At 37.5% G+C, this 26219-nt stretch overlaps 1 protein-coding gene across 1 annotated transcript in view; it reads right to left on the bottom strand.

Annotated features, from left to right (window-relative positions):
• The window catches only part of ARHGEF12 (Rho guanine nucleotide exchange factor 12), a 148823-nt gene that overhangs the window by 7330 nt on the left and 115274 nt on the right, over window positions 1-26219 (bottom strand). The window contains 16 exon segments of the mRNA XM_010356998.2: window positions 1442-1675; window positions 2288-2367; window positions 2512-2598; window positions 3083-3170; window positions 4311-4478; window positions 5175-5250; window positions 6690-6767; window positions 10171-10271; window positions 11283-11397; window positions 13233-13358; window positions 17849-17934; window positions 19290-19436; window positions 20379-20478; window positions 20480-20534; window positions 20866-20901; window positions 21360-21492. Of these exon segments, the coding sequence (XP_010355300.2) occupies window positions 1442-1675; window positions 2288-2367; window positions 2512-2598; window positions 3083-3170; window positions 4311-4478; window positions 5175-5250; window positions 6690-6767; window positions 10171-10271; window positions 11283-11397; window positions 13233-13358; window positions 17849-17934; window positions 19290-19436; window positions 20379-20478; window positions 20480-20534; window positions 20866-20901; window positions 21360-21492 (1710 nt within the window).

Below are 26219 nucleotides of genomic sequence, written 5' to 3'. Positions count from 1 at the left end.
AAAAGTATCTTTTAATGACATATTAAAATGTTAATTAATTTCATATAATCATTTTGTTTCATACAATCATTTTCCATTTTATTTTGAAGATGAAATAAAGCACCATCTTTTAGAGAAGATTTACCGTTAAACTATACTTGAAAAGATCTAAGCATTTCTGAATAGGAAGGTACTCCTATTTAGAACTCCTGAATAACCAATATCATGCCTCTATTTTTTCTTCTATATAACTAGAATAATACCCTAAAGGTACTTCTTAAGAATGTTGAAAGGCTATGTTAAGCTAGACAGAAAAAGCTAAAAGTTCTGCTTTTTCCAGATCCAGACACTATATGCATATTATTTCCTCTAATTTCATGAGATACATAAATATACTAAAAATAAGAACCAATTTAATTTTGAATGGGCCAAGTGTATGCTATGAGGTCACCCAGACAATGACAGAGTTACTGGGACAACATTAGTCAAACCATCAGAAATCATTAAGACTGTTAATTCAGGAGAATGTATAAAAAATAATGTAGTTTTAAATAACCAACGCTCTGCTCTCATCACTAGCTTAATGTCTGTCATGTTTCTTTAGGCAACAAGTTCCACTCAGGTCTCGGATCCTGTCCTTCTGCTCTACAATCACTTCCTGAGAGATGCTAGGAAGTCTCATGGCTCTGATGCTCAAATCTCTATTTCTTCCTAACCTCTCTCTCAAGTTTGACTCCTAAAACTCTAACTTCCTGCTAGTTACTCACTCTTTAATGTTTTGTCATTCATTATCTTAATCTTGACATGCTTTAAAACTGAGCCTATAATTCTACCAAATCAAAAAAAAATAAAACAGAAAGTACAATGGAAGGAGGTGGGGGAAGCAGTGGTAGTCCTTTTCTGACTCTTTTTATCTCTAAATATTCCCTTTCCTTTGACCTCACATCCAAACAAGTCAATTGGTTTAAGCATTTGATGACTTCTCACTTCCTTCTTATTCCTTTTGATAACATTCTAGTCCAAACTCTTTTAGTCTCAGGCCAGACTATTATAATAATTTATTTAGTAAGTACACCATTCCATACCTGTTTCCATTCAAATCCTTCCACAGCTCTCAGCCAGATTAATCTTGTTTCATACCTTTAGTCATATGCTGGTTTAGAAATTTCAAATGGTTCTCCCCGGCCAGAGAAATTGTTCTCACCCTTTTTCTCACCTCAATACAACTGAGAGATACGCTATCCTCCCATTGTAACAGTGATTCTGAACCAGGCTGCGGGGTGGGAAGCTAACAGAGTGGCTTGTGTGTGTGTGTGTCTGTGGCATGGGCCATTGTAGAGAATACTATAATTCCACAATAAAACCAGAAGAATAAGTGGAGTTTGATAAATCCACATACTTGAGGGATGGCACATCAGTTCCATACTTAAGTTATCTGTAATAAGTTATGAATAAAACTTACAATTTCTTAGTGCATCCAATGCCCACCGTTCTTCTGAGACAGGCAGGTGTGAATCTGGGATTGTGATTTGATAATCTTCTCCAACTTCCTTTAGTGTCCCATCTGTATGTTGTTCCTTTGCAAACTGTCTCTCAGCCACAAAGAGATCACGTACCTCTGATTTCCCAGAGGTACTCAGTGAATGAGACTGAGGTTTTGATGATATTAAGGTAGATTCTAATCCCAAATCTCTGTCTGTCCAATGAAAAAGAAAAGGTAGACTATAGCTAAACAAAGCTTTTAACTTTTAACATGAAGTATTCAGGCAAGAATCAGAAAAACAACTCCATAAACTACAGAGATCATCTGTTAAGCAAAACATACAGCACATAGATCAGTGTTATACTGACACACACAAGGCTCAAAAGCAAAGTTTGTTAAACTGAATCTCTGATACTGGAATCTGCATAAATCAAACAGTATTAAAGTTTCTTTGCATTTTATTTTATTTTATTTCTTTTTTTTTTTTTCTTTTTTGGCATTTTGGTCTTAGTTGCCCAGGCTGGAGTGCAATGGCACGATCTTGGCTCACTGCAACCTTTGCTTCCTGGGTTCAAGCAATTCTCCCCGCCTCAGCCTCCCAAGTAGCTGGGATTACAGGCACCCACCACCATGCCCAGCTAATTTTTGTATTAGAGACAGGGTTTCATCATGTTGGTCAGGTTGGCCTCTAACTCCTGACCTCAGGTGATCAGCCTATCTCGACCTCCCAAAGTGCTGGGATTACAGGTTTGAGTCACTGCACCCGGCCAGCATTTTAATAGATAATAGAGCACATTCTCCCTTGAACTTGTCAGAAAAGTGTACCTGGACTCTGCAAACCAGTGACTGAAATGCCATGCTGTTCCTCTTTTAATTTTGAAGGATCTTCTTCATCATTATCTCCTCTGTAAAGGAAAAAAAAAAACAACAACAATCTTTTAGCTTGCTGAGGTACCTAAACATCATTGCAACAAAATGTAATAATTATCCTAGTCTTTTCCAACCCAAAACATAAAATAAGTCCTACTACAATGCAAAGGAACACTCACTCGCCAGGTGTTGACTGGGGTAATGGAATTGGCTTTGTGGATTGCTCCTTCACTGATGCAGCCATCCGACAGATTAGGTCCTGCCAGCTTCAGAAAGTTGGAAAGAAATTCAAAATACAAAAAAGAAACAACAAAAGAAATATCCTTTAAATATACTCAGAAAACAAAAAGAAAAACAGAACTAAACAAAAACCAATCAACCAACCAATCAAAAAAAAAAAAACACTCCACTCTGCCAGGAAATATCTTTATTTTGGCAACACACTATTAAGCTGAGAGTCCAAAACTATACCTTAAGAAAAATCTAACAACATTATGGAGACATTACCCATTAAAAAAACTTCACCTGACATTTTCCATAATTTTTTCTTTAGGAAATAAACTTCCAGAATAGGATCAAAATAAAAGGCATCAATCTAAAAAAGAACAATTTCATAGTAGAACATCTCTAAAAGAGTAGAGGAAGTGCTTGGTTACCATACATTATAAAAACAAAGTTAAGTTTACAGAGTATTATGCTTGGGATAATGAAAATAGTAGCTATAGCAAGGTAGCCATATCTAATACATACACAGTCTTTTCAGAAACTGTCTGTGCCACCAGTTCATAAATCTGAGCTCCATTGTCTGACATGGAGATGACGAATAAAGCTTTGTTATCTGGAAAAAACAAGACAAGATTACTCTAACACTCTGATCTTGGGAGACCATAAGGGATGTTTTTAGAGTCTTGAAATAGTCCACTCCTTAAACTAGATAAAGGTTACATATATTTACTTAAAATTCATCAAGATGTACAGTTAAAATCTGTGCAACTTACCATATTAACCTATTTATTGTATTATATTTACTGTACTTCAATAAAACAAAGATTATACAAATTAGCACTAATTCCACAATAATTTACTAGAAACAAAAGGATGTCAAAAATCCAAATTACTGGCTGGGCATGGTGGCTCACGCCTGTAATCCCAGCACTTTAGGAGGCTGAGGCAGGTGGACTGCTTTGAGCTCAGGAGTTAGAGACCAGCCTGGGCAGCATGGCGAAACACTGCCTCTACAAAAAACAAAAAAATTGGCCAGGCCATGGTGGTACATGCCTGTAGTCCCAGCTACTCAGGAGGCTGAGGTTGAAGAATTGCTTGAGCACGAGATGCAGAGGTTGCAGTGTGCCAAGGATGCACCACTGCACTCCAGCCTGGGTGATAGGGTGAGACCCTCGTCTCAAAAGAAAAAAAAAAAAATCCAAATTACCAAATCAAATGCTATTACTCTTTTGCATGTATTTTGAACTGCCCTTTTGCTAAGTTGTTAATAATATTCAGTGAATAGTGGAGAAAAAAGGTCACAAATTTATTTTGCCACCATGAAACTAACAAGTTTTAAAAGGGACCCCTTTGTTAATAGAGTTAAAATATAACTTGCCAGTCAAATTTGATTTTTAATCAAAATTCCATCCATCTCTTCAGTTTTTATTTTTTTTCTCACCAAATCAAAAAACATACCACCCTAAATGAAAGGCTTTTCACTGGGATCCATCAATGATTTGAACATAAAGAACCAAAGTAATAGCATAAAAATTTTCAAATACAGAAAACCATTCACAGAATCTAGACACCCTAAATAACTTTGGGGTATAAACTCTTAGGTCTCTTTCTAAGCAGTAAATTTCACGTAATTTGCTTAAGGATATAAAAATAGCAAGACTCTATGCCACTTGTGTTACTTAAACAGCACTGAGTATCTTATGCAACTTCACAATGAATCTGGAAATTAGTATCCTTCGGTGGACATACTTGCCTGTTGCCACTTGTCGAACCAACACTGTACTCAACTTAATGACAGGGCTAAACGTATGTTTGCTATCAGCTGTAGATGCCAGAATCTTACTATGACACCTTAACACCAGTCTATCATCCTGCTTTTGTAACAATACAAGAATGTCTTCCAGTAGCAATGTGTATAAATCTAGAAATAAAAGTGCAGAAAAAAATGGTAAGTACAGAAATTGAGATGTCTTTGATTAACTTTATAATGATTCAACAGACGAATTTTATTTCTGTTAAAGCTACAAAATTTTCAAAATTGACTTGTATATTATCTTTTAAAATTTCATTTTCAATAATTCATTTTTATTGTATTTCACTAAAGTGTCAATCTGTGACTAACAGGAAATAAAAAACAACAAGCTGGATGTGGTGGTGTGCGCCTATAATCCTGGCTACTAGGGAGGCTAGGGCAGGAGGATCACTTAAGCCCAGGAGTTCGAGGCAGCAGTGCACCATGACTGCATCTGTGAATAGCCACTACACTTCAGCCTGGGCAACATAGTAAGACCTTGTTTCTGAAAAAGCAAAAACAGTTCCTCATCCCAGACAGTTTAAGAAGTACTGGTCTAAAGACAGCTTACAAAGCATACGAAGACTCACTAGAATATAAGAATGATGGAAATAGGACTAAATCAGATCTCTGTTACATTCCTAAATGAATAACACGTTACATATAATGAAATAACACAAGCAGATCTACAAATGTACAAATAACACGAGGTAGCACTGCTAACTGCTGGGAGAATGGTTCGCTCCTCTTCCTTTTGTCATAGGAAACTCCTATTTCTTCCCTTTTGCCACTCTCCCCAAAACTAACAGACAATATCAGACCTACCAATAGTTTTATCTCTATTCACCTTCCAAACCAATGGCCCTTCATGAATCATCTTCCTTTTTGTTAAATCCAAATTCTGGCAAAATAAAGAAAATCATGCACAAATAATTTTCAAGCACTCAGTAACATGATATTCTATATAATACAGTCTCTTTTAAAGAAATTCTTAATATAAAATACACCATTTATATCAACTATCATTACTGCTATTTGTCAGTTCTTGAAAATGGCACAAAGGCCATGTTAAAGTAATCTGCATATGATTTTCTAAAAAGGAAAATGTATCTTGCAGAAAAACATTCAGGAGTACTATCTTCCAAACCTCATTCTAAACAGATAATAACAGAGTATGAAAATCAAGTTACAAACATTCAGCCACTAGAGTCTCAACGTATCCTTTAATTTTTCTATGAATAATTGGATGAGCATGGTGCATATGCTTGTCTATAAGAAAGCGGCTTCAGTTCCAAGGCTCTAATTTCAAAGAAGGTTCTAAGAAATAGTACTCATGAAAAGTCCAGGTACTACTCAGGCTTGGTCTAAATATTAACAACTTATTAGTAAGGGAATCATCTTTTAGTATTAGCAGCTCTAGAAAACTCTCATTCTTTGGAAGTTAAGGGGAATAAGCACATTTACAAGCTTCTTGACAAAGTATTAATATATGACATAAAAGTCTATTTTAACGGCCACCAAATAAATCTGCCAAATACACCACCTAGTGAAATGGTACAAAAAGACTTAAAATCCGAAAAAGTTAACACATAAGCCCACATACTAGGAGTGGCAATTAGTAAACATTCTACTATCTTTCCTATACTGGTTCCAACTTTTATGATTTTCAAGACCCTCATGAGAAAATAATATGTTATCTTGTGTTATTAAATGACCTGGAAAGTTACCATAGTAAACAGTCCTACCCTTATTTAAACTACAGAACACTGGCTGGACATGGTGGTTCATGCCTGTAATCCCCACACTGTGGGAGGCTGAGAAAGAAGCGCTTGAGCCCGGGAGTTCTGGACCAGCCTAACAACACAGCAAGACCTTGTCTTTACAAAACATAGAATTAGCTGGGCATGGTGGCATATACCTATAGTCCTAGCTGCTAGGGAGGCTGAGGTGGGTGGACTGCCTGAGTCCAGGAGGTCAAGGCTGCAGTGAGCCAAGATCGCACCACTGCATTCCAGCCTAGGCAACAGAGCGAGACCCTGTCTGAAACAAACAAACTACAGAACACAATACAATTAAATTTTATAATAATTAGTGTCCCTTAGTCTCCTGCCAATTGCTGTCATGTAACATTACAGTTTCACGCAAGATATTCCTCTAATGAAAGACTAATCTTCATACAGATCAGGCATTTAAAAGGCAGCAAAAAAATCATAAATACAGATAATCTATGATACAAGAACTCCTTCAGGTGATGTATATTCCCATTGAGATGTTAATTACCTGCCAGGTCTTTAGCAAATTTTATTTTATTTTTTAAATTATGATTAGACCATCTCTCACCCTGAGCTCTTCAACATTTGGGTACTCTGACAACTTCAGGCTGGAGGTATCAAGGCGACGCTGATAATCTTCGAGGCGCTGAAAATTAGACAGGGTGGAACCAAAGTTAGTGTTTTGGTCATTAATGACCTATTTCTGAATCAAACTAAGCATTTAAAATCTCCATTTTACTGAGCTCTTTGCAATGCTAGACAGGACTGAAAACTCACTCTCTTCTCTTGGCTTTGGTGATATTATACTCTCCTAGTTTTCCTCCTACCTCCTTGGGTTTTCTTTCTCAATCTTCTTTTCAAAGTCATTGGTCTCTTATTAGCTTATATTTATTTTCTGAATGTGTAAATTATGCACACAGTACAAAATGCAGATGGTGACATAAGACAAAAAATAAAAAGTCTCCCTCTAACCTTGTCCTATTGCCCCACCTCCCTCAATTTTCCCTAAAGAAGCAATCACTAATATCCATTTCTTGGGTAGCCTTTGAGAAAAATTCTGTGCAAATAGATATGTATATCTCTATTTATTTATACATGCATATATAAGTATGCTAGTCTTCGTGCATGTTGTATGTATGTGTCCTTTTTTAAAACAAGATATGGTAGCATAATATATTCATATATGCATTCCTTTGGTATTCCCATATGTATTCCTCATTGAAATGGTAGAATACCATTCATATATGTATTCCCCCGTGTGTGTGTGTGTGTGTGTGTGTGTGTGTGTGTGTGTGTGTGTGGTGTATGACTTATAAATATATCTTGGAGATTGTTCCACATTAGCACATATAGAGAGTTATTTCATTTTTTATAAATGACTACAGGATATAAAACTCTGTAAATAAACTATAATTTATTTCATTATGCCTTACTGATGGGCATTTAAGTTACTTCAACTCTTCTGTAACAAACAATACTGTAATAAAGTGGACTTAAATATATGTCTTTGTATACCCGTGTAGGATATCTGTAGGATAAATTTCCAGAACTGTTGGATCAAAGGGTAATAAGCACATTCCCCCTCGAAATCGTTTCCAAATTTTACATGGAAAAGTCTGCATGAGCATAGTGAACACCTACATATTACCATCTATATTCTACAATTAACATCTGCTCTATTTGTTTTATCATGTATCTATTTATTCATCCCTCTATCCACCAGTCCATCTTATTTTTTGGATGTTTTCAAAATAAATTACAGACATAAGTACACTTTACCTCTGAACATTTAAGTATCCATACAGTTTTTTTTAAAAAGTAAAATTTGCATACAGTAGAACACACATTTTAAGTGTGTGTTCCATGAATTTTGACAAGTGCTTATACATTTGTGTAACCTAAACATCTATCAAGATAGAAAATTTCACCCCAGAAAGTTTCCTCATACTTCTTTCCAGTTAATTTCTACCTCCACATCCCCAGTGGCAACCAGTTTTCTGTTTTTTTCCTACCATAGAATAGGTTAGTCTCTCTTAGAAGTTCATATAAATAGAATCATAGGTATGTACTCTTTTGCCTCTGTTTTTTTTTCCACTCAGCATGTTTGTGAGATTTGTCCATGTTGTGTGCCTTAGTGGTACACTCCTTTTTTTTTTTTTTTTTTAATCACTCAGGGCATTCTCTTTTATAAGTATACCACAGTTGGTTTATCCATTCTGTTGATAATTCTTGGGCTGTTTCTAGCTTTTTGCTATTATGAACAAAGTTTCTATAAGCATTCTTGTCTAAGTCTGTTTGTGGGTGTATCTTTATCCTCAGATAAAGATATATTTTATTATTCAGAAAATCTAGGTCCATTTTCTTATGATTGACATTCCTACTAAAGTTAGTTAGTTAATTTGTTATCTGCTATTTCCAGCAGGCACAATGGATAACCAGCCTGAGTATGCCAGTTCAACTATACCAGGGGTCTGCAAAGTTTTTCGTAAAAGGTCAGTTAGGTTTTGCAGGCCATATAGTCTCTCTCAGTTATTCAGTTCCACTGTTTCAGAACAAAAGTAGCCACAGATAATACATAAATGATCAGGCTCTGTGTAGTAAAGAACTCTAATATGGTTCATTTCTCTTGAGCAAATCACTAGGAACAGAACTGCTGAGTCAAAAGGTAGATATAAGGGTATGTACAGAGTTTTAATCTAAATAAATATTGCTATATAACCCTCTGGGGTTTTATCATTTTACACTCTGAACAGCACAGTTGAAAGTACTAGTTTTTCTATAGCCTCACCAAGACAGTTGTAATCATACTCAGCTCCTAAGAAACTACATCCATGTTCATGGATTCAATTAGCCCCTGTATGCTCACAATCTTACATTTCTATCTTCAACATGGTCCTTAAAGGTGGACCCATATAGCCAACTGCTTACTGTACAGTCTACCTGATAGTCTAAAGTGACCTCATCATCTTCCCCACAAATCTGGGGCTTCTCCACTCATCCTGTCCATTCAAATATGCAATCTGGAAACCTGGGGGTTTATTCTTGACATCACTTTTCCTTCAAATCCTTCTTCAAATCAGTCATCAAGTCCTGTCAATTTTACCTTCTAAATACTTCTCCAACTTCTCTAAGCTGCCATCAGCTATCCTAGATTGCTGCAAGATTAATAAATGGGCTCTTTCATCCACTATCCTTCAACTCATTCTCCATAGAGTAGTAGGGGTGACACTTATATAATGAAAATCTGACACTATATTCTTATTTGTCTATGCTGAATTCCTACTGCTCTTAAGAATAAAAATCAAAATTTTTCATCTGATCTCTAGGGCCTTTATGAGTTGGCCTTGGTCTACTTTCCCTCATTTTATGCCACTCTGACTTTGCTTTTTAGGCATGATCCACACTCATTTAAATTTTCAATTCCTCCAACAGACCATGCTTTCTTTTTCTGTCAGAACTTTGGTATATATTGCCTCTACCTCTAGGGTTGCACCCTTCACATCATTTTGGTTCACTTCCACTCATCCTTCAGAGCTTGGCTCAAGTGTGAATTTCTCAAGAAAATTTTCTCTAATAGGCACCACCTAACAACCCCAAACTAAGCTAGGCCACACAGTTATATATCATAGCATCTTGAAATTATCCTTGATAGCAGCTATCACAACTGATACAAAATATCTGCACTATAATCCTGTTAAATGCCTTTCTATCCTCCTAGCAAACGAGCTCAGTGTGGGCAGATACTGTGCTCATTTTCTCAACTACTCTGTACCCTATGCTCAGCATACAGTAGATGCTCCATAAATATCTGCTGAATGAACAGATAAATGAAAGAGCAAACAACCAGCTTGAGATGTTCCAAAAAGTCAAACACAACTCTGATATTCTATCATAAACTGATCTTGACCTGCCTACTATGCCAATAGTAAACAAATGTTCTCCCTGTCCATTAGGTTATGATAGTTGTACAACTATTTCACAGATCCCAGGTAATACTAATTTAATGTTCTCCCAATGTTATCCTGTATCTTCTTGTTTTCCTTTTTTACCTGCTTGTTTTCTGCCTCCTTGACAGCCTGATTTACATAATTTAAGATCTGACGACAGTGATCTGCAGCTTTCTTCACCTTTTCCCTTTCTGTTGGCCATTCTAAATATGGGGAAGAAATCAAAAATGTAAAATAGAGGAAATGAGCAGAAAACCATAAAAGTATATGTAAATGAGATTTCATTTCATTTCAATAGTTTTAAGAGCAAAAAATAGACCTTGAAGATTTTTGCACCAGCTTAAAGCCTCTGTCAGAGTCTCAATTCAAGCTGTCTTTGGACAGGTAAAACTTCTTATAACAGGACTTTAAAACACAAATTCTAATCTTTAAAAAAGAAATCAGAGTACAGAATCTGAAATCCAAGAAGAGATGCTTTACATGAAGCACCAGGACCACTAGATTACATACTCCAGAAGGGCAGGTCTCATTTACTTTGTAAACAACATAAAAGGAAATCCCTTCTACCCCTAGAATTTCACAGTGCATAGCCTACATAATTACGTCCAGTGAACCTGTTAAACAAAATGTTTTCATAACATAATTCAAAATAATTCCAAAACAAGTTTCTTTGAATTTGAGATTATATTTAAAGAAAGAAAACAGATCACAACATTAAAAGAAGATGAAATTCACCAAAACATACTGAGGTGGCCCGAAGAAGACTAGATTATATCTTGTTAGAAAATCTTGGCTGGGCATGGTGACTCATGCCTATAATCACAGCACTTTGGGAGGTGGGAGGATTGCTTGAGGCCGGGAGTTTGAGGCAGCCTGAGCAACATAGTGAGACCCTTGCTTTAAAAAAAAAAAAAAAAAAGCCATGTGTGGTGGTGTACACCTGTAGTCCCAGCTGTTCGGGAAGCTGAGGTGGAAGGAATGCCTGAGCCCAGGAGTTTGAGGTTGCAGGAAACTATGATTGTGCCACTGCACTCCAGCCTGCACCACTGAGTAAGACCCTGTCTCAAAAAAAAAAAAAAAAAAAAGAAAGAAAATCTTGTCGTACTATTTGGAAATCCAACTCCATTCAGGATGCTGTAAGATATTATTTACAGTATATTGGGAGTTTTTTTATTGTTGTTCCTAAGCTTTTTATTTCAGTGAAAATGTTGTACCTGTGTATTTGCCAATATTATCCAATAGAAGCGGGTACTTAGTAAGCCTTTGCATTTGAGTGGGAATAATATCCTTCAGTTGAAGACGTCGACACAGTGGATTACTTTCAGCATCCTAAAATTAAAGTGAAATAAGTGAATCTGTAATTCTTATTAGAACCATAGTTAACATGTACTATGTATTCACCATAAGTGTTTAATGCATCACAGTTCTGGTTATTAAATCAAGATCTTTAAAAAATGCCAAGATATATCATTGCCACACTATACTTCTGCTTTCTCCTTTAATCACATAATGGGGGAACAGAGCCTCTATCACTAAATGAATGGCTTCTTTGTTATCTGTTTAAGGAGGGACTGAAAGCATCCATAAGCAGCTCTACGTATTGCTTCCTTGTGTTGAAACAGTTTTATCTTCACCTATTCAGAAAATCTAGGTCCATTTTCCTATGATTGACATTCCTACCAAAAGTGGTTAATTTGTTATCTGCCATTCCAAGAAGGCACAATGGATAACCAGTCTGAGTATGCCAGCTCACCTATACCAGTGGTCTGCAAAGTTTTTAGTAAAATGCCAGTTAGTAAATATTTTAGGCTTTGCAGGCCATATAGTCTCTCTCACAACTATTCAGCTCCACTGTTTTGGCACAAATGAATGAACAAAGCTCTGTGTAGTAAAGAACTCTAATATGGCCTCCAAGGTTCCCATCCTCTTGTGTAAATACTCTGTGTAATCCCATGCCCTTGAGTATGAACATTTTGGAATCTGTGAATACAATGGGATATCACACCCATGATTAGGTTGCCACCACATGATTTTGAGATCGTAAGAAAGGAAATTGTCCTGGATGGGCCTGACTTCATTAGAGGAGCCTTTAAAACAAATCTGTATCAGAAAGCCACACTCCCACTGGCCTGGAAGAAAGCATACATCCACCTCTAAACTGCCTAACGGGGCCATATGGCAGAGATATCTGTATTCTCTAGGAGATGAAACTGGTTCCTAGTTCCAATAGCCAGCAAGGTAGGACCTCAGTTATACATTTACAAAGAAATGAACTCTGCTAACAACCAGTGAGCTTAGAAGAGAACCTTGAGCATCAGATGAGAGTTGCAGCTCCAACTGACACTGTGATCTCAGCCTAGTCAAACTCTCAAGGGATGATCCTGCTAAACCACAGCCACACACCACAACTGTGAGAAATCTGTCAAGTGGCTATGTTTGTGTTTACATAAAACTTTATAAAAACAGGTAACAGGCTAGATATGGTCTGCTGGCCATAGCTGAAAGACCCTTAATTCATATACCCCAATGAGTATGGCTGCTGTTATGTTTTTCCCTGGATAAGCCCATTCTCATGCTTTGACAAAATTATCTTAATAGGGCATACGATTGTTTCCTGATAAAAGCCTCGTGGCAATGTGGATTTCTGTATCAAGTATTTTAATCCTGACATATTTTTCATTATTCACCATTCCAAAATCATTTTTATGCCTGCCAGGAATTTAAGAGATAATGTATAGCTTTTAAAAATGTTAATATGGGCCGGGTATAGTGGCTCACACCTGTAATCCCTTTGGGAGGCCGAGGCGGGCGGATCACTTGAGGTCAGGCGTTCAAGCCCAGCCTGGCCAACATGGTAAAACCCCGTCTCTACTAAAAATAGAAAAAATTAGCAGGGTGTGGTGGCATGCACCTGTAATCCTAACTACTGGGGAGGCTGAGGCAGGAGAATCACTTGAACCCAGGAGGCAGAGGTTGCAGTGAGCTGAGATTGTGCCACTGCACTCCAGCCTGGGCGACAGAGCGACACCCTATCTCAAAAAAACAAAAAAAAAGTTAACATAGATGTAATGTTTGTAAAAGTCTTAGTCAGAATTTCCCCAGTTTATCTGATAATTGATAAAAACTTGCCTTATTTTTTTTCTTACATGACTCACTCAACTCACTTGCACAAAAGTCTGAAATCGAGAATCCTTTTTCTGACGAGACTTGATCATTTCCAGGGCGAAAGGCTGGTTACTGCAAAAGGTAGCAGCAGCATGTTTCAATTTCTCCTCTCCTGGTCCGCTGAACTGTGCCAAGAATGCAAAGAACACAAAAGAGAATGGGATACTGAGCTTATACAAGGCCAAAGAGACAGACAACCAGAATCCTTTCAACATTTCAATAAGTACTCTCAAGTGACAAAATACACAGAACTGCATATCTCTGTGAAATATCAATGGTTCTCCATTAAAAAGGTCTGACCTTGACACAACCAGATCTTTTCTGATCATATTCCAATGCTTACTTCTTCTTTTTTATTTTTTTGAGAGTCTTGCTCTGTCGCCCAGGCTGGAGTACAATGGCACGATCTCGGCTCACCGCAACCTCTGCCTCTCGGGTTCATGAGATTCTCACCTCTGCCTCCCAAGTAACTGGGATTACAGGCACACACCACCACACTCAGCTAATTTTTGTATTTTCAGTAGAGACGGGGTTTCACCATGTTGGCCAGGCTGTTCTCGAACTCCCGACCTCAGCTGATCTGTCCGCCTCGGTGTCCCAAAGTGCTAGGATTACAGGTGTGAGCCACTGTGCCGAGTCCCAATGTTTTCTTACTTGTAGCCTATCACAACCTATTACCTTTGTGCCTACATTACTTGTAAATTACACAGAAAAGCTGACATTTGGAGAATGTAAGATACAAAATGCCTGAAGACTGAGACTAAATTTTCATTCTTTTTTTTTTTTTTTTTTTTTTTTGAGACAGTCTCATTCTGTGGCCCAGGCTGGAGTGTAGTGGCGCAATCTCAGTTCACTGCAACCTCCGCCTCCCAGGTTCAAGTGATTCTCCTGCCTCAGCCTCCCAAGTAGGTGGGACTACAGGCATGCACCACCACACCTGGCTAATTTTTTTTGTATTTTTAGTAGAGATGGGATTTCACCATGTTGGCCAGGCTGGTCTTGAACTTCTCACCTCAAGTGATCTGCCTGCCTTGGCCTCTCAAAGTGCTGGGATTATGGGCATGAGCCACTACACCCAGCCTAAAATTTAATTTTCTTACACCCTGACACCTTTACAACAACTACCATCTTACTACTCTGGGAAGCAAATCCTTGGCATACTAGCATTCTTTCTTACTCACTATAAAACCCACTTTGACCACAGGCAGGGCATAACTTTTCTGGGTTGAAATAAAATTAAATCACTGCTGTTTCACCTGTGTAGCAGCTGGAGCTGGCTTGGGGGAGATCAATGAGCTTATGAATTCTTTTGCAAAATATTATACTTCTCACTAATATTTTTTACTTTGTAAATTTAAGTTTGCATATGCCATGATTTTAAGATTTCTGATGGTCAAACACCTAAAAAGTGATTTACTAGTAGGTGCTCTTATAAGTCAAATACATTGTTTTTTAATACAGCATCTATACTTGTAGATAATTGCTTTAAGGTTTGCGAATAGGTTTTCCATATAATCTTCCATTTAAAGCCATATTCCCAAAAGTTTGCACATAAAGGCATTTTGTAAAAAGCCCTTCCGTAGCACATTTGTAGATAAATTCAGAGTATTTTTTCAAGTAGGACACATACAAAGCAATATTTTAATAGGTCACTCCAATTTTGTATTCTTACTCTATGATGAATATGACATTCAACATGTTTAACAATGAGATTGGCAGCATTTTTAGCATGTTAGTCAATCAAAGCACCAAACAACTACAAACAGCAGCTGGGTTTACCAAAGAAAATAATGCCCCCAACCTCAAGCAGTTCTACAGTAGTTTTGTTTTTGTTTTGAGACAGAGTTTCACTCTTGTTACCCAGGCTGGAGTGCAATGGCTCGATCTTGGCTCACCGTAACCTCCACCTCCCAGGTTCAAGTGATTCTCCTGCCTCAGCCTCCGGAGTAGCTGGGATTACAGGCATGCACCACCATGCCTGGCTAATTTTGTAATTTTAGTAGAGACGGGGTTTCTACATATTGGTCAAGCTGGTCTGACCTCAGGTGATCTGCCTGCCTCGGCCTCCCAAAGTTCAGGGATTACAGACGTGAGCCACGGCGCCCAGCCTCTACAGTAGTTTTACAAGCAGTTTAAGTATAGATGTTCCTTGATTTCTGATGAAGTTATATCCTAATACAACCATCAAAAATTGAAAATATCTTAAGTTGAAAATGCATTTAATACACTGAACCTACCAAATACCATAGCTTGGCCTAGCCTACCTTAAATGTGCTCAGAACACTTGCATTAGCCTACAGCTGGGCAAAATCATCTATATACACTGTAGAGTGGTTGTTTACCCTGTGATCACATGGCTGACCAGGAGCTGTGGCTCACGGCTGCTGCCCAGCATCGAGAGTAACATACCACATATTGCCAAGCTCCGGAAAAGATTAAAAGTCAAAATTCAAAGTGTGGTTTCTACTGAATGTGTATTACTTGCCCACCACTGTAAAGTAAAAAAACTGCCAAAGTGGGAACCACAGTAAGTCAAGGATTGTCTGTATATGTAAAGTGATCTTAAGGAACAATACTGGAAAAATACTTTCCAAAATGATTTTATTTAAACAGCAAGAGTAAAATCTAAAGGCCTATTTATGATTCTTGCTTTTATGATTTCTGGCCAATGCCTTCTTCTGAATTAACTCTTTGTATGTGACAGTTACAAACCACCATTTAGCTTTTCCTCAACTTTTTACAGGTACAGGCATACCTCGTATTTTTATTGTACTTTGCAGATATTGCATTTTTCACAAATTAAAGGTTTGTGACAACCCTGAGCAAGTCTGTTGGTGCCATTTTTCCAAAACCATGTGCTCATGTCATGTCTGTGTGCCACATTTTGGTAGTTCTCATAATAGTTTAAGCTTTTTCATTTCACTATAACTGTTACGGTGATCTGTGATCAGTGATCTTTGATTTTACTATTTATTGTTTTGGGGCACCATGAACTGCACCCACATATGGTGGCAAACCTAATGGAAAAATGTCGTGTGTGTTCTGACCATCCCCCATCTCTCTTCCCTTTCCCTGGGCCTCCTTATTCTGAGACACAACAATATTGAATTTAGGCCAATTAACAACGCTACAATGGTCTTTAGGGATTCAAGTGACGAGTCGCACATCTCTCACTTGAAATTAAAAGCTAGAAATGATTAAGTTTAGTAAGGAAGGCATGTCAAAAGCTGAGATTTGGCTCTTATGCCAAATGGCCAACTTGTAAACACAAAGAAAAAATTCTTGAAGGAAATAAAAGTGCTACTCCAATGAACAAATGAACAAGAGGAAACTGAAACAGCCTATTGCTGGTATGGAGGAATTTTGAATGGTCTGTATAAAGAAGATGAAATCAGCCATAATATTCCCTTAAGCCAAAGCCTAATACAAAGCAAGCCCCTAATTCTCTTCATTTCTATGAAGGCTGAGAGGTAAGGAAGCTACAGAAGAAAAGTTTGAAGGTAGCAGGGGTAAACTGATGAGATTTAAGAAAAGAAGTCGTCTCCATAAAAATAAAAGTACAAAGTGATGCGTCAAGTGTTGATATAGCAGTAGAAGCTACAGTAAGTTACCCAGACGACGTACCTGAGATAATTAATTACAACGGCTACACTAAACAAAGATTTTCAATGTAGATGAAATAGCCTTCCATTGGAAGAAGATGCCATCTAGAACTTTCATAGCTAGAGAGGAGAAATCAATGTCCGACTTCAACATGTCAAAAGAAAGTCCAGTTCTCTTGTTAGGGGCCAATGACTTTAAATTGAAGCCAATGATAATTTACCATTCTGAAATTCCTGGGGCCCTTAAGCATAATGCGAAATCTACTCTGCCTGTGCTCTATAAATGAAACAACAAAGCCTGGATGACAGCACGTCTGTTATGATCTACTGCTCAGGAAAAAAAAGTTATTTTTAAAATAGTACTGCCCATTGACAATGCACATGGTCACTTAAAGACTTCTGATGGAGATGTACAAGGAGGTTAATGTTGTTTTCAGGCCTGCTAACACAATATTCATTCTGCAGCTCATGGATCAAGGAGTAATTTTTACTTTCAAGTCTTATTATTTAAGAAATATATTTCATAAGGTGATAGCTGCCATAACAGTGATTCCTCTGATGGGTCTGGGCAAAGCAAACTGAATACCTTCTGAAAAGGATTCAATATTCTAGATGCCATTAAGAACATTCATGATTCACAGGAGGAGGTCAAAATATCAATATTAACAGGAGTTTGGAAGAAGTCGATTCCAACCCTCACAGGTGACTTCCAGGGGTTCAAGACTTCCGTGGAAGAGGTAACTGCAAAAAAACTAGGATTACAGTGGAGTCTGAAGGTGTGACTGAATCACTGCAATCTCATGGTATGACTTTAACGGATAAGGGATTGCTTCTTACAGATGAGCAAAAAAAAAAGTGGTTTCTTGAAATGGAATCTACTGCTTGACCTTTTTCAGCTTTACATTAACTTTGCAAAATGGGTGAGTTTGCGTATTTGGAAAGGTTAGTTACTCAACCTTGAATCTGACCAAGTGTCCATAAAAATAATAAAGAGAAACAGAAAATTTCCTTACCCATGTCAGCAAATCTTCCCCAATCTGATCGATAACAGAGGTCTCATTTCTCTTTCGAACAGCCTTCATTTGTTCATTCAATCCAACTAAAGATAAAAAGATAGAAAAATGTTAGTAATGCACTCAGTGTAGACAGAATTACTGGTAGTACAGAGTAGCTAATTTTTTTTTTTTTTTAAATAAAGAGGATTTTCACAGTAGTAAAGTTGCTTCTTATCTCCTTAAATAGAAATCTGGACATAGTGCTTATACATCCAGACATTATAAACTCTATCTGAAAAACAGGTGCTAAACAAAAAAGTTTTGTAAACTAGCACTTTACATACATGGTAGTTGCATCAAATATTCATTTAACCTCAAGACTCCATCTATAATCATGCTCAAAAAGAACTTGAATGTAAACAGTACAAGTAATTCTGTTCACTGATCCTCTCAAAATGTGTAAGTGTGCAGGCAATGGATATAATCAAGCCTGAATTTGTCAATGCATGCCTGTGAAACCCAAGATTACCCACAAAGGAATAAAAGGCATCAATTTGGTTAGCAGATGTTTATAGGTAGTGATGACATGAAAAAGAAAGATAAAAAAAATTAAGGGTCATAGAGAAATAGTGACCTATAAATGAGAGGAACATCATATTACCGTCCGAAAGTCCAAGATGATTTCAACCAATAAAATGTCAACAAGGTGGAATTTTTATACACTTATTCAAGTATTCCAAGCCACAAAACAATAACACAATTTCTGAGGCCAGGCGTAGTGGCTCAGCCTATAATCTCAGCACTTTGGAGGCCGAAGCAGGCGGGTGGATCACTTGAGGTCAGGAGTTTTGAGACCAGCCTGGCCAACACGGTGAAACCCGTCTCTACGAAAAACACAAAAATTAGCTGGGTGTGGTTGTGCACGCCTGTAATCCCAGCTACTCAGGTGGCTGTGGTGGGAGGATCCCTTGAACCCAGGGGGCAGAGGTTGCAGTGGGCCAAGATTGCACCACGGCACTCCAGCTTGGGCAACAGAGCGAGACTCCGTCTCAAAACAATAAAAACAATTTCTGAAAATTACCCAACCATGCGATTATATACCATATACTACTATTTAAAAAATACATTTATACATATATTATTATATTGGATATATATATTTAAAGAGATATATATATACTATAATTGATAGAAAATTTTCAACGGTGAATTTGACTATTCATGTTTTTCACCTTAGACACTGACTTTAGACTGGAAGCCCTATGTTGACACATTGTATATGTAAGACTGATTGTGAGGAAAAGGATCTAGTCAAAGTTCCAATCATTTCTTTATTTATATTACATTCTCACATATAATCTCAGGAATACTAACATGGGTACATTTACAAAATTTTATACTCACAATATTTTCTCTATTGGAAATGTTAGGGGCAAAGATCAGAGCTAATTTCTCTTACTATGAAGTTGAAGAATATCTTCCAAGTTTGAAAAAATTTTCCGTAGCTCTGAGGGTGACAGAATTCCTTCTCTGGACACTCGCTGATAGAACACTTGATCAAGAACCTTCAGTGTTCGAACATGAGCTCTTTCAGTGTAGAACAATTCTGAGCAGGAAAGACATACGAAATGTTGCCTTACTTAGAACAATTTCATAGGATCAATCATACTCTTTAGCTGGAGTGAAGTAGCAAATGAATTATATAATACATTATTTATCATTTAGAAAGGATAAAATATCTCTGAACTCATTCTGATTCCAAGAAATTCTCCTACATACTGGCTCTGAGAGTTGAATACTGACAAATAAAAAATATCATTCAAAACTTTTTTTTTTTTTAGTGTATTCCCAAACTCATCTATCTGTTTACAATAATACCCACCTATCACAACTATGTCATTAAGAAAACTGTAAGCCACAACATCATATAGCCTTTAATTTGAGCCCTCTTAAGAAATAATAGTACTTTTGGTTACCTAATTTGCCTATAAACACTCATTTCTGGGGTCAGGCTTATAATTTCATGATGTCTCTGTATTGTCAGAGACAAGATATTTATTCAAATCACATGCTAAGGATAGCAAAGGGTACAGCATCCATGCCACACATTTATCACATACATGCTAGGTTAAATGAAGAACACTGCACTTGGATACAGAAAGAAGACCAGGAATGAATTTTTTTTCCTTTTATATTATTAGCTGTATGATCTTAATGAATTCAATCTCCCTGGGCCTTACCTTCCTCATTTAAAATCTATACATAAAAATAACTTAGTTGTTACAATGACTTTTCAACTTTAAGATCTATAATGCTATGAATCTTAAATATCTTTAAGGCTAAACACCTTTTCCTTTTAAATTATCAATAAGAATCATAGAAGCACTTGCATTTTCTTGAGGTCAAGGATTATCTGTCCAGTTTAATTTCCTCTTTGTTTAAAACAAAAGGCTAGGAGAAATTTTGAAGCAAACTCCAAGGCTGAGAGACTTAATTTACTCTGACAAAACTCAGTATTTGTAAACAACAACAAATTGATTACACTCACCATTAATCACTTCCTGTCTTTTAATCTCACAAGGTTTTAGTCCCAATAACACTTCTCGACTAACAAGCTGCTGCCAGTTGGGTGGATCTGTCTCTAAGTCAGTTTTCAAATTGTTCATCCTCACTTTGACTTTCTCCAAAAGCTACACTGTCAAACCTACGAAGCAAAAATAGTGATTTCAATTTGAGGACTTCAGGTGGACAACGGGAAACAGCACAAGTCTTTATATTACAATAAATTCTAATCAGATTCCTGAATCTGACTTAGCACAGAGCCTGAAATTTCATCCTCTCCTACAAATGGCTGTTTTATACATACTTCAAAATACAGCTTTTGAATGACGGGTGTTTCTTAACAGCTTTCTTTTAGACTACATTAACAGATTGGTATACAGGGTTTCTTTTCCTTTAAACTGGAACTTCAAGAGGACAAAAGGTTACATTTCTTAAAATGCGCCTTTATTGAAAGCTGCTTAAGATATACTTACTTTCGAAAGGGCTTTGGTGTCCCATGTTCAGTCACCCTAAAACAATGGAGAGTAAAAAGTAACATGAAAACAAAATGGTGATCAATAAATTTATACCAAGGATACTCAAAGCTAGGTTAAACTCCAACAAGCTTGATAAATAATTCTGTAATAATTTAATATAAAATAAATTGAAGAAAATTTGAGTACCTTTCTAAATTTCAGTAACAAGTTCTGAAAAGGTGTTTTAGTTCTTTTATGTACCCAACTTATTTATTTATTTATTTTATTTTTTACAGTTTGAAGTGGGGGCTTACTACATTGCCCAGGCCTGTCTCAAACTCCTGAGTTTAAGTGATTGATTCTCCTGCCTCAGCCTCCCAAGTAGCTGGGATTATAGGTACATACCACCATGCCAGGCTTAAGTGCTAGAATGCTACTAAAGTATAGGAATAGTATATAATTTAAAAACTTTAAGTAATGCCCTAAGTTTCTCTAAGATATCACTGAATTACCTTTCTACTTCACATTCCTCCTCCTGCACTTGGTCTAATGGAGGTGGTGGGAAATCAAAGACAGTATTGAGAGTACGAGGTGTGCCATCTAAGGTGTCTCCAGGTGCTGGTGTTTCTCCAACTTGCTTTGATCCTATAGACAAAAGTCAGACATTTGAAGAGTGTTAACACTTAATAAAGTCACTGGTCACCAAAAAAATTTAGTTCCCAGAAGAGCTTCAGTCTAATCCACAGCTACATTCTTATTTAAACAACTGCAGGTTCACTAGAACTAAAAATTTAACATACAAAATTATGGCATCTCAGGCTCACGTGATCCTCCCATCTCAGCCTCACATGATCCTCCCGTCTCAGCCTTCCAAGTAGCTGGGCCTACAGTTGCGTGCCACCACATCTGGCTCATTTTAAAATTTTTTGTAGAGATGGGGTTTTGCTCCTTTGCCTAGGCTAGTCTTGAATTCCTGGGCTCAAGCAATCCTTTCACCTTGGCCACCCAAAGTGCTAGGATTATAGGTGTGAGCCACCATGCCTGGTCAGAAAAATAATTTTTAAAGTTGTTTCTTAAAAATTAACATAAGAAATAGCAAGGACTTATATAGTGCAGAAGAGTGTATGATGAGGAACAACATTTTCCCATCTTATGCTTTTCTACCCCAGTATCAATCCTTTTTCATGTTTTCAAATGTGAGTTATTATAGTGGTCCAACTACAAATAACCTCTTTCTTTTTCATGATTTATTATCTTTAGTTAGCATCTATTTCTTTCCCCTCTGAGGATTTTGCTGACTTACACTTTCCACCTTCACTTTCCTCCCATTTCTTCCCAATGTTTAATAGTTTTATCATTATTACTAACTGGGTTATCAGTTACTACCTAAATTTAAATGACATGTCTATGTTTTTGTTCTATCAAAAAATTAGTATCTCAACTCTGTTCTATGTCAGATTAGGTATTCAGTGTCCACATCCTCCCTCTAATTGTATTTCCTGCCTTCTACCTTTCATTTGTTTCAACTACATTTTTCCTTGCATCATAAAAGAATTTTTTACATTTGTATTCTAATCTGCAGCCATAATGAACTATTCCATGCTTTGCTTGGTAGGGTTATTCTACAAGTCTGAAAATCAAGAAAAAGTGTTTATGACATATATATACTGTCATCTACAACACACATGTATATATCATTCCCGCCAGATTAAGAAGTATACTAGTTAGGATTATGTATTTTTTCCTGTTGGTCCAATGATGCAATTCATGCGCCACTTCAAATAGAACGTTTATTAAAGTCTTTCTTACACACCATCAATTGCTAAAGATCATGCCACTTTTTATTTTGCTTCATGTTGAAATCATGACTTATTTTCCTGAACAATTGTTTTTCTTAACATTTCTAAATGCTTTTCTTTTATTGCTGTCAAAGTTATATAATTTTATCAAGTCTCAAACTGTTTCCTCTGCTGCGTCATACTATCCACTGCCTAAGATCCCTCTTTTCTTATCTGTGATGTTCTTGTGTTCCAAACTGGAGCCGTGGCTCTCTTGGCCTGAGACACAACCATCATTTCAGAACTGCCCTTTGCCACTTTCCTGGGTGTTTCCAAAGTTTCCTGGATCCCAGGACATTTTCTTTCTTAATTTTTCCTCTCATGTTGCTAGAATGTGTATCCTCAAATGATTTTAAAGGGAAAGGTACATTCCGGTTAAACTGTGGACCTTGCGTATCTGAAAATGTTTTTATTCTTTCTTCATATTTGATGAATAGCTTGGATGGATATAGGATTCTAAGTTCAAAACCATTTTCCTTCAGAGAGTTGAAGGCATGGCTCTTTTGTATTTCAGCACCCAGTGTTATGATGAGGAATGTGATGCAGTATAATCCCCATTTTTTTTTCTCTGAAAGCTTATCCCTGGTGCACTAAATTTCAAAGGACATGTTAAGAAGGGATTTTTAAAAAAGCATTTGCTATAGATGGTCCTCAGTGAGCCCTTTCTACCTGAAGATGGGTATTCTTCTTCAACTCTGGGAAACTTTCTCCTGTTGTTTAACCATCTCTTCTCCACGTCCTCAGCTGACTTTTTTGTGAAAGAGACAGATGTTGGCCCTCTGTAGTGGTTCTCTATATAATTCTTCTCTCTCAAATTTCTATCCTTTCATATTTCTGATGTACGCTCTAAAATATTTCCTTGACTTCAATTTTAGGGACTTCTTTTTTTTCCTTTAAATACTGACAGTTGTGGTGGTCTGAAAATATATCCACACATTTTTTTGATATTCCTCCCTCAGGGGTGGAGCCTAATTCCTCCCTCCCTGAGTATGAGCTAGATTTAGTGACTTGCTTCTAACTTGCAGAAGTGACAGAGTGCACCTATAGAGACTATGTCAGAAAAGACACTGGGGCCTTCTTTTTGCTCTCTTTTTTGGGATACTCAGGAAAAGCCAGCTACCATTTCAGGGAACACTCAAGTATCTCTACGGAAAAGTCTATGTGGCAAGGAGCCAGGACCACGAGCGAGGAGCTAAGGCCTCCTGCCATCAGCCACCTGAGTGAGCACAGAAATGGGTTCCCCAGCCCCTGTTCAGCTTTCTGACGACTGGCTAATATCTTGACTGCAACTTTATGACCGACTCTAACCCAGAACCACCCGACTAAGCTGCTTTGGAGTTCTTCATCCACCAAAAAGTCGAGATAAATGTTTTTGTGTTAAGCCATTATGCTTTGGGATAACTTATCACATAGAAATTGATAATATAACAGATGTCACTGTGTTTAATAGTCATATTAAAAATCTTTTGTCTCTGAATGCTCCCTATTCTTGCTTTATAGAGATAATAACTTCTTTAATGTCCCCAAGTATACTACCTAACTTAGAAGTATTTTGCTAAGTTCTTGTCTATTATCAAATTATCTTTTTCTTCTAGGGGAAGTTTTTCTGTTTATCTGTGTTCTCTCTTTATGTCACTGTCCGATATGTTTGGCATTATATATTATCTTACGTCTTGACTCTGACAAGGGAGAGTAATGATGTTCGTGTTTAATGATGAAAGTGAGTGGCTGACTTGGCTTTGTTTTGCTGCTATATAGTAATAGATCTGTTTCAGTTGAGAGCTCTCTAAGCACAGTGAGTCGCCGGCATGTCTACTGTCAGGCCTTGGGCTCCCAAATGTCAGAACTCCAAGCCATCAGTATTGTGGAGGGACTTAACTCCCCCTACACAATTCACTCAATTATTTTAAAAAAGAGTACTGTTTTTTCTTCTAGTCTACAAGTGACAGAGACTGCTCATACTCTATAATTCAGGGATTAGAAGTTGCTGACATAACTATTTTGATTATAGACCTGCAATTAGTTCATCATTTTTGCTCTTTTTATTTCTGCACTGCATAACATATGCTAACTCTGAGCCCAAAGTCTCTCCAGGGTTCCAGTGAGCAGACTAGGTTCTATCTTAGACTGTTTAAACCAATGATGGGCTCTGGCTTCCTTTATGGTTTTATCTTGTGGTTTTTTTTTTTTTTTTTTTTTTTTTTTGAGATAGGGTCTCATTCTGCCATCCAGGCTGCATTACGGTGGCACGAACATGGCTCACTGCAGCCTGGCCCTCATAGGTCAAGTGATCACCCCACCTCAGCCTCTTGATTAGCTAGGACTACAGGCACATGCCATACGACTGGCTGACTTTTTCATTTTTGGAGAGACAGAGTCTTGTCACATTGCCCTGGTTGGTCCTGAATTTCTAGGCTCAAGCAATCCTCCTGCCTCAGCCTCCCAAAGTTTTGGGATTACAGGAGTAAGCCACCATGCCCGTCTCCTTTACATTTTATCCAACAAATCACTCTTGTCTGCTTTCAATCTCCTAAGTATTTGTTAAAATATCTTATTTCCTGATAAGATATTCCCTTCCTCTACTTTCTTTCTCTTTATAGTTTCTGTTCATCCGTCACCTACCATGTTTTTATTTTAAGGAGTCACAGGAGCCATGAAATATCAATGCATATACTCAATCCAGTATCTTCAGAGTTCCATATCTGACAAAATCCCCAGAGTTTTCTCCAAATATCACCCGTACTTCTTTGTCTTATGTAGAAAACTGCCTATCCCCAGGGGCTTACCTCTTCTGCTACAGCCCTCTGAGACAGAAACTGATGTATCAGTTTCTGTCTTATATTGTATATGTCAGGGTGGAGATGAGATGGATGGCCTTCTTGTTCCTCAATATGATTTTTGGACCATTATCTTGTCTTCTTTTTTTCTTTTTCTTTGAGATAGAGTCTCGCTCTGTTGCCAGGCTGGAGTGCACTGGCGCGATCTTGGCTCACTGCAACCTCCACTTCCTGAATTCAAGCGATTCTCCTGCCTCAGCCTCCCGAGGAGCTGGGATTACAGGTGCACATCACCATGCCTGGCTAATTTTTGTATTTTTAGTAGAGACAGGGTTTCACCACGTTGGCCAGGCTGTTCTCCAACTCATGATCTCAGGTGATCCACTTGCCTCAGCCTCCCAAAGTGCTGGGATTACAGGTGTGAGCCACCGCATCTGGCCTTGTCTTCTTGTATAATCTCTTGCTCCACTGAGACTCTCATGCTCTGGATATTATCACATGCTCTTCCTCCTCAAAACAATCATCTAGCAATGCTAAAAGTTGGCTGGTGGCTCACAGTTTTCCTCTCCATGATAAAAACCACACTTGGTGACCTCACAAGCCATGAATATTAAGCTATTCAAACTCCTGGCTCCTTGGTTCCTTGCCGTCTTCATCCCTAGTAGCCTCCTCTATGGCACCTCAGGGACCACTCCCAGAGCCTCATTCTTGATCATGTGACCACCAGAAATTGAACCACCTCCCGAACAAGGATGAA

The sequence above is a fragment of the Rhinopithecus roxellana genome, chromosome 15 (assembly GCF_007565055.1).
Source record: "Rhinopithecus roxellana isolate Shanxi Qingling chromosome 15, ASM756505v1, whole genome shotgun sequence".
Classification (NCBI taxonomy): domain Eukaryota; kingdom Metazoa; phylum Chordata; class Mammalia; order Primates; family Cercopithecidae; genus Rhinopithecus; species Rhinopithecus roxellana.
Note: the sequence above shows the minus strand (reverse complement) of the source record. Positions and strands in the feature narration are given on the sequence as shown.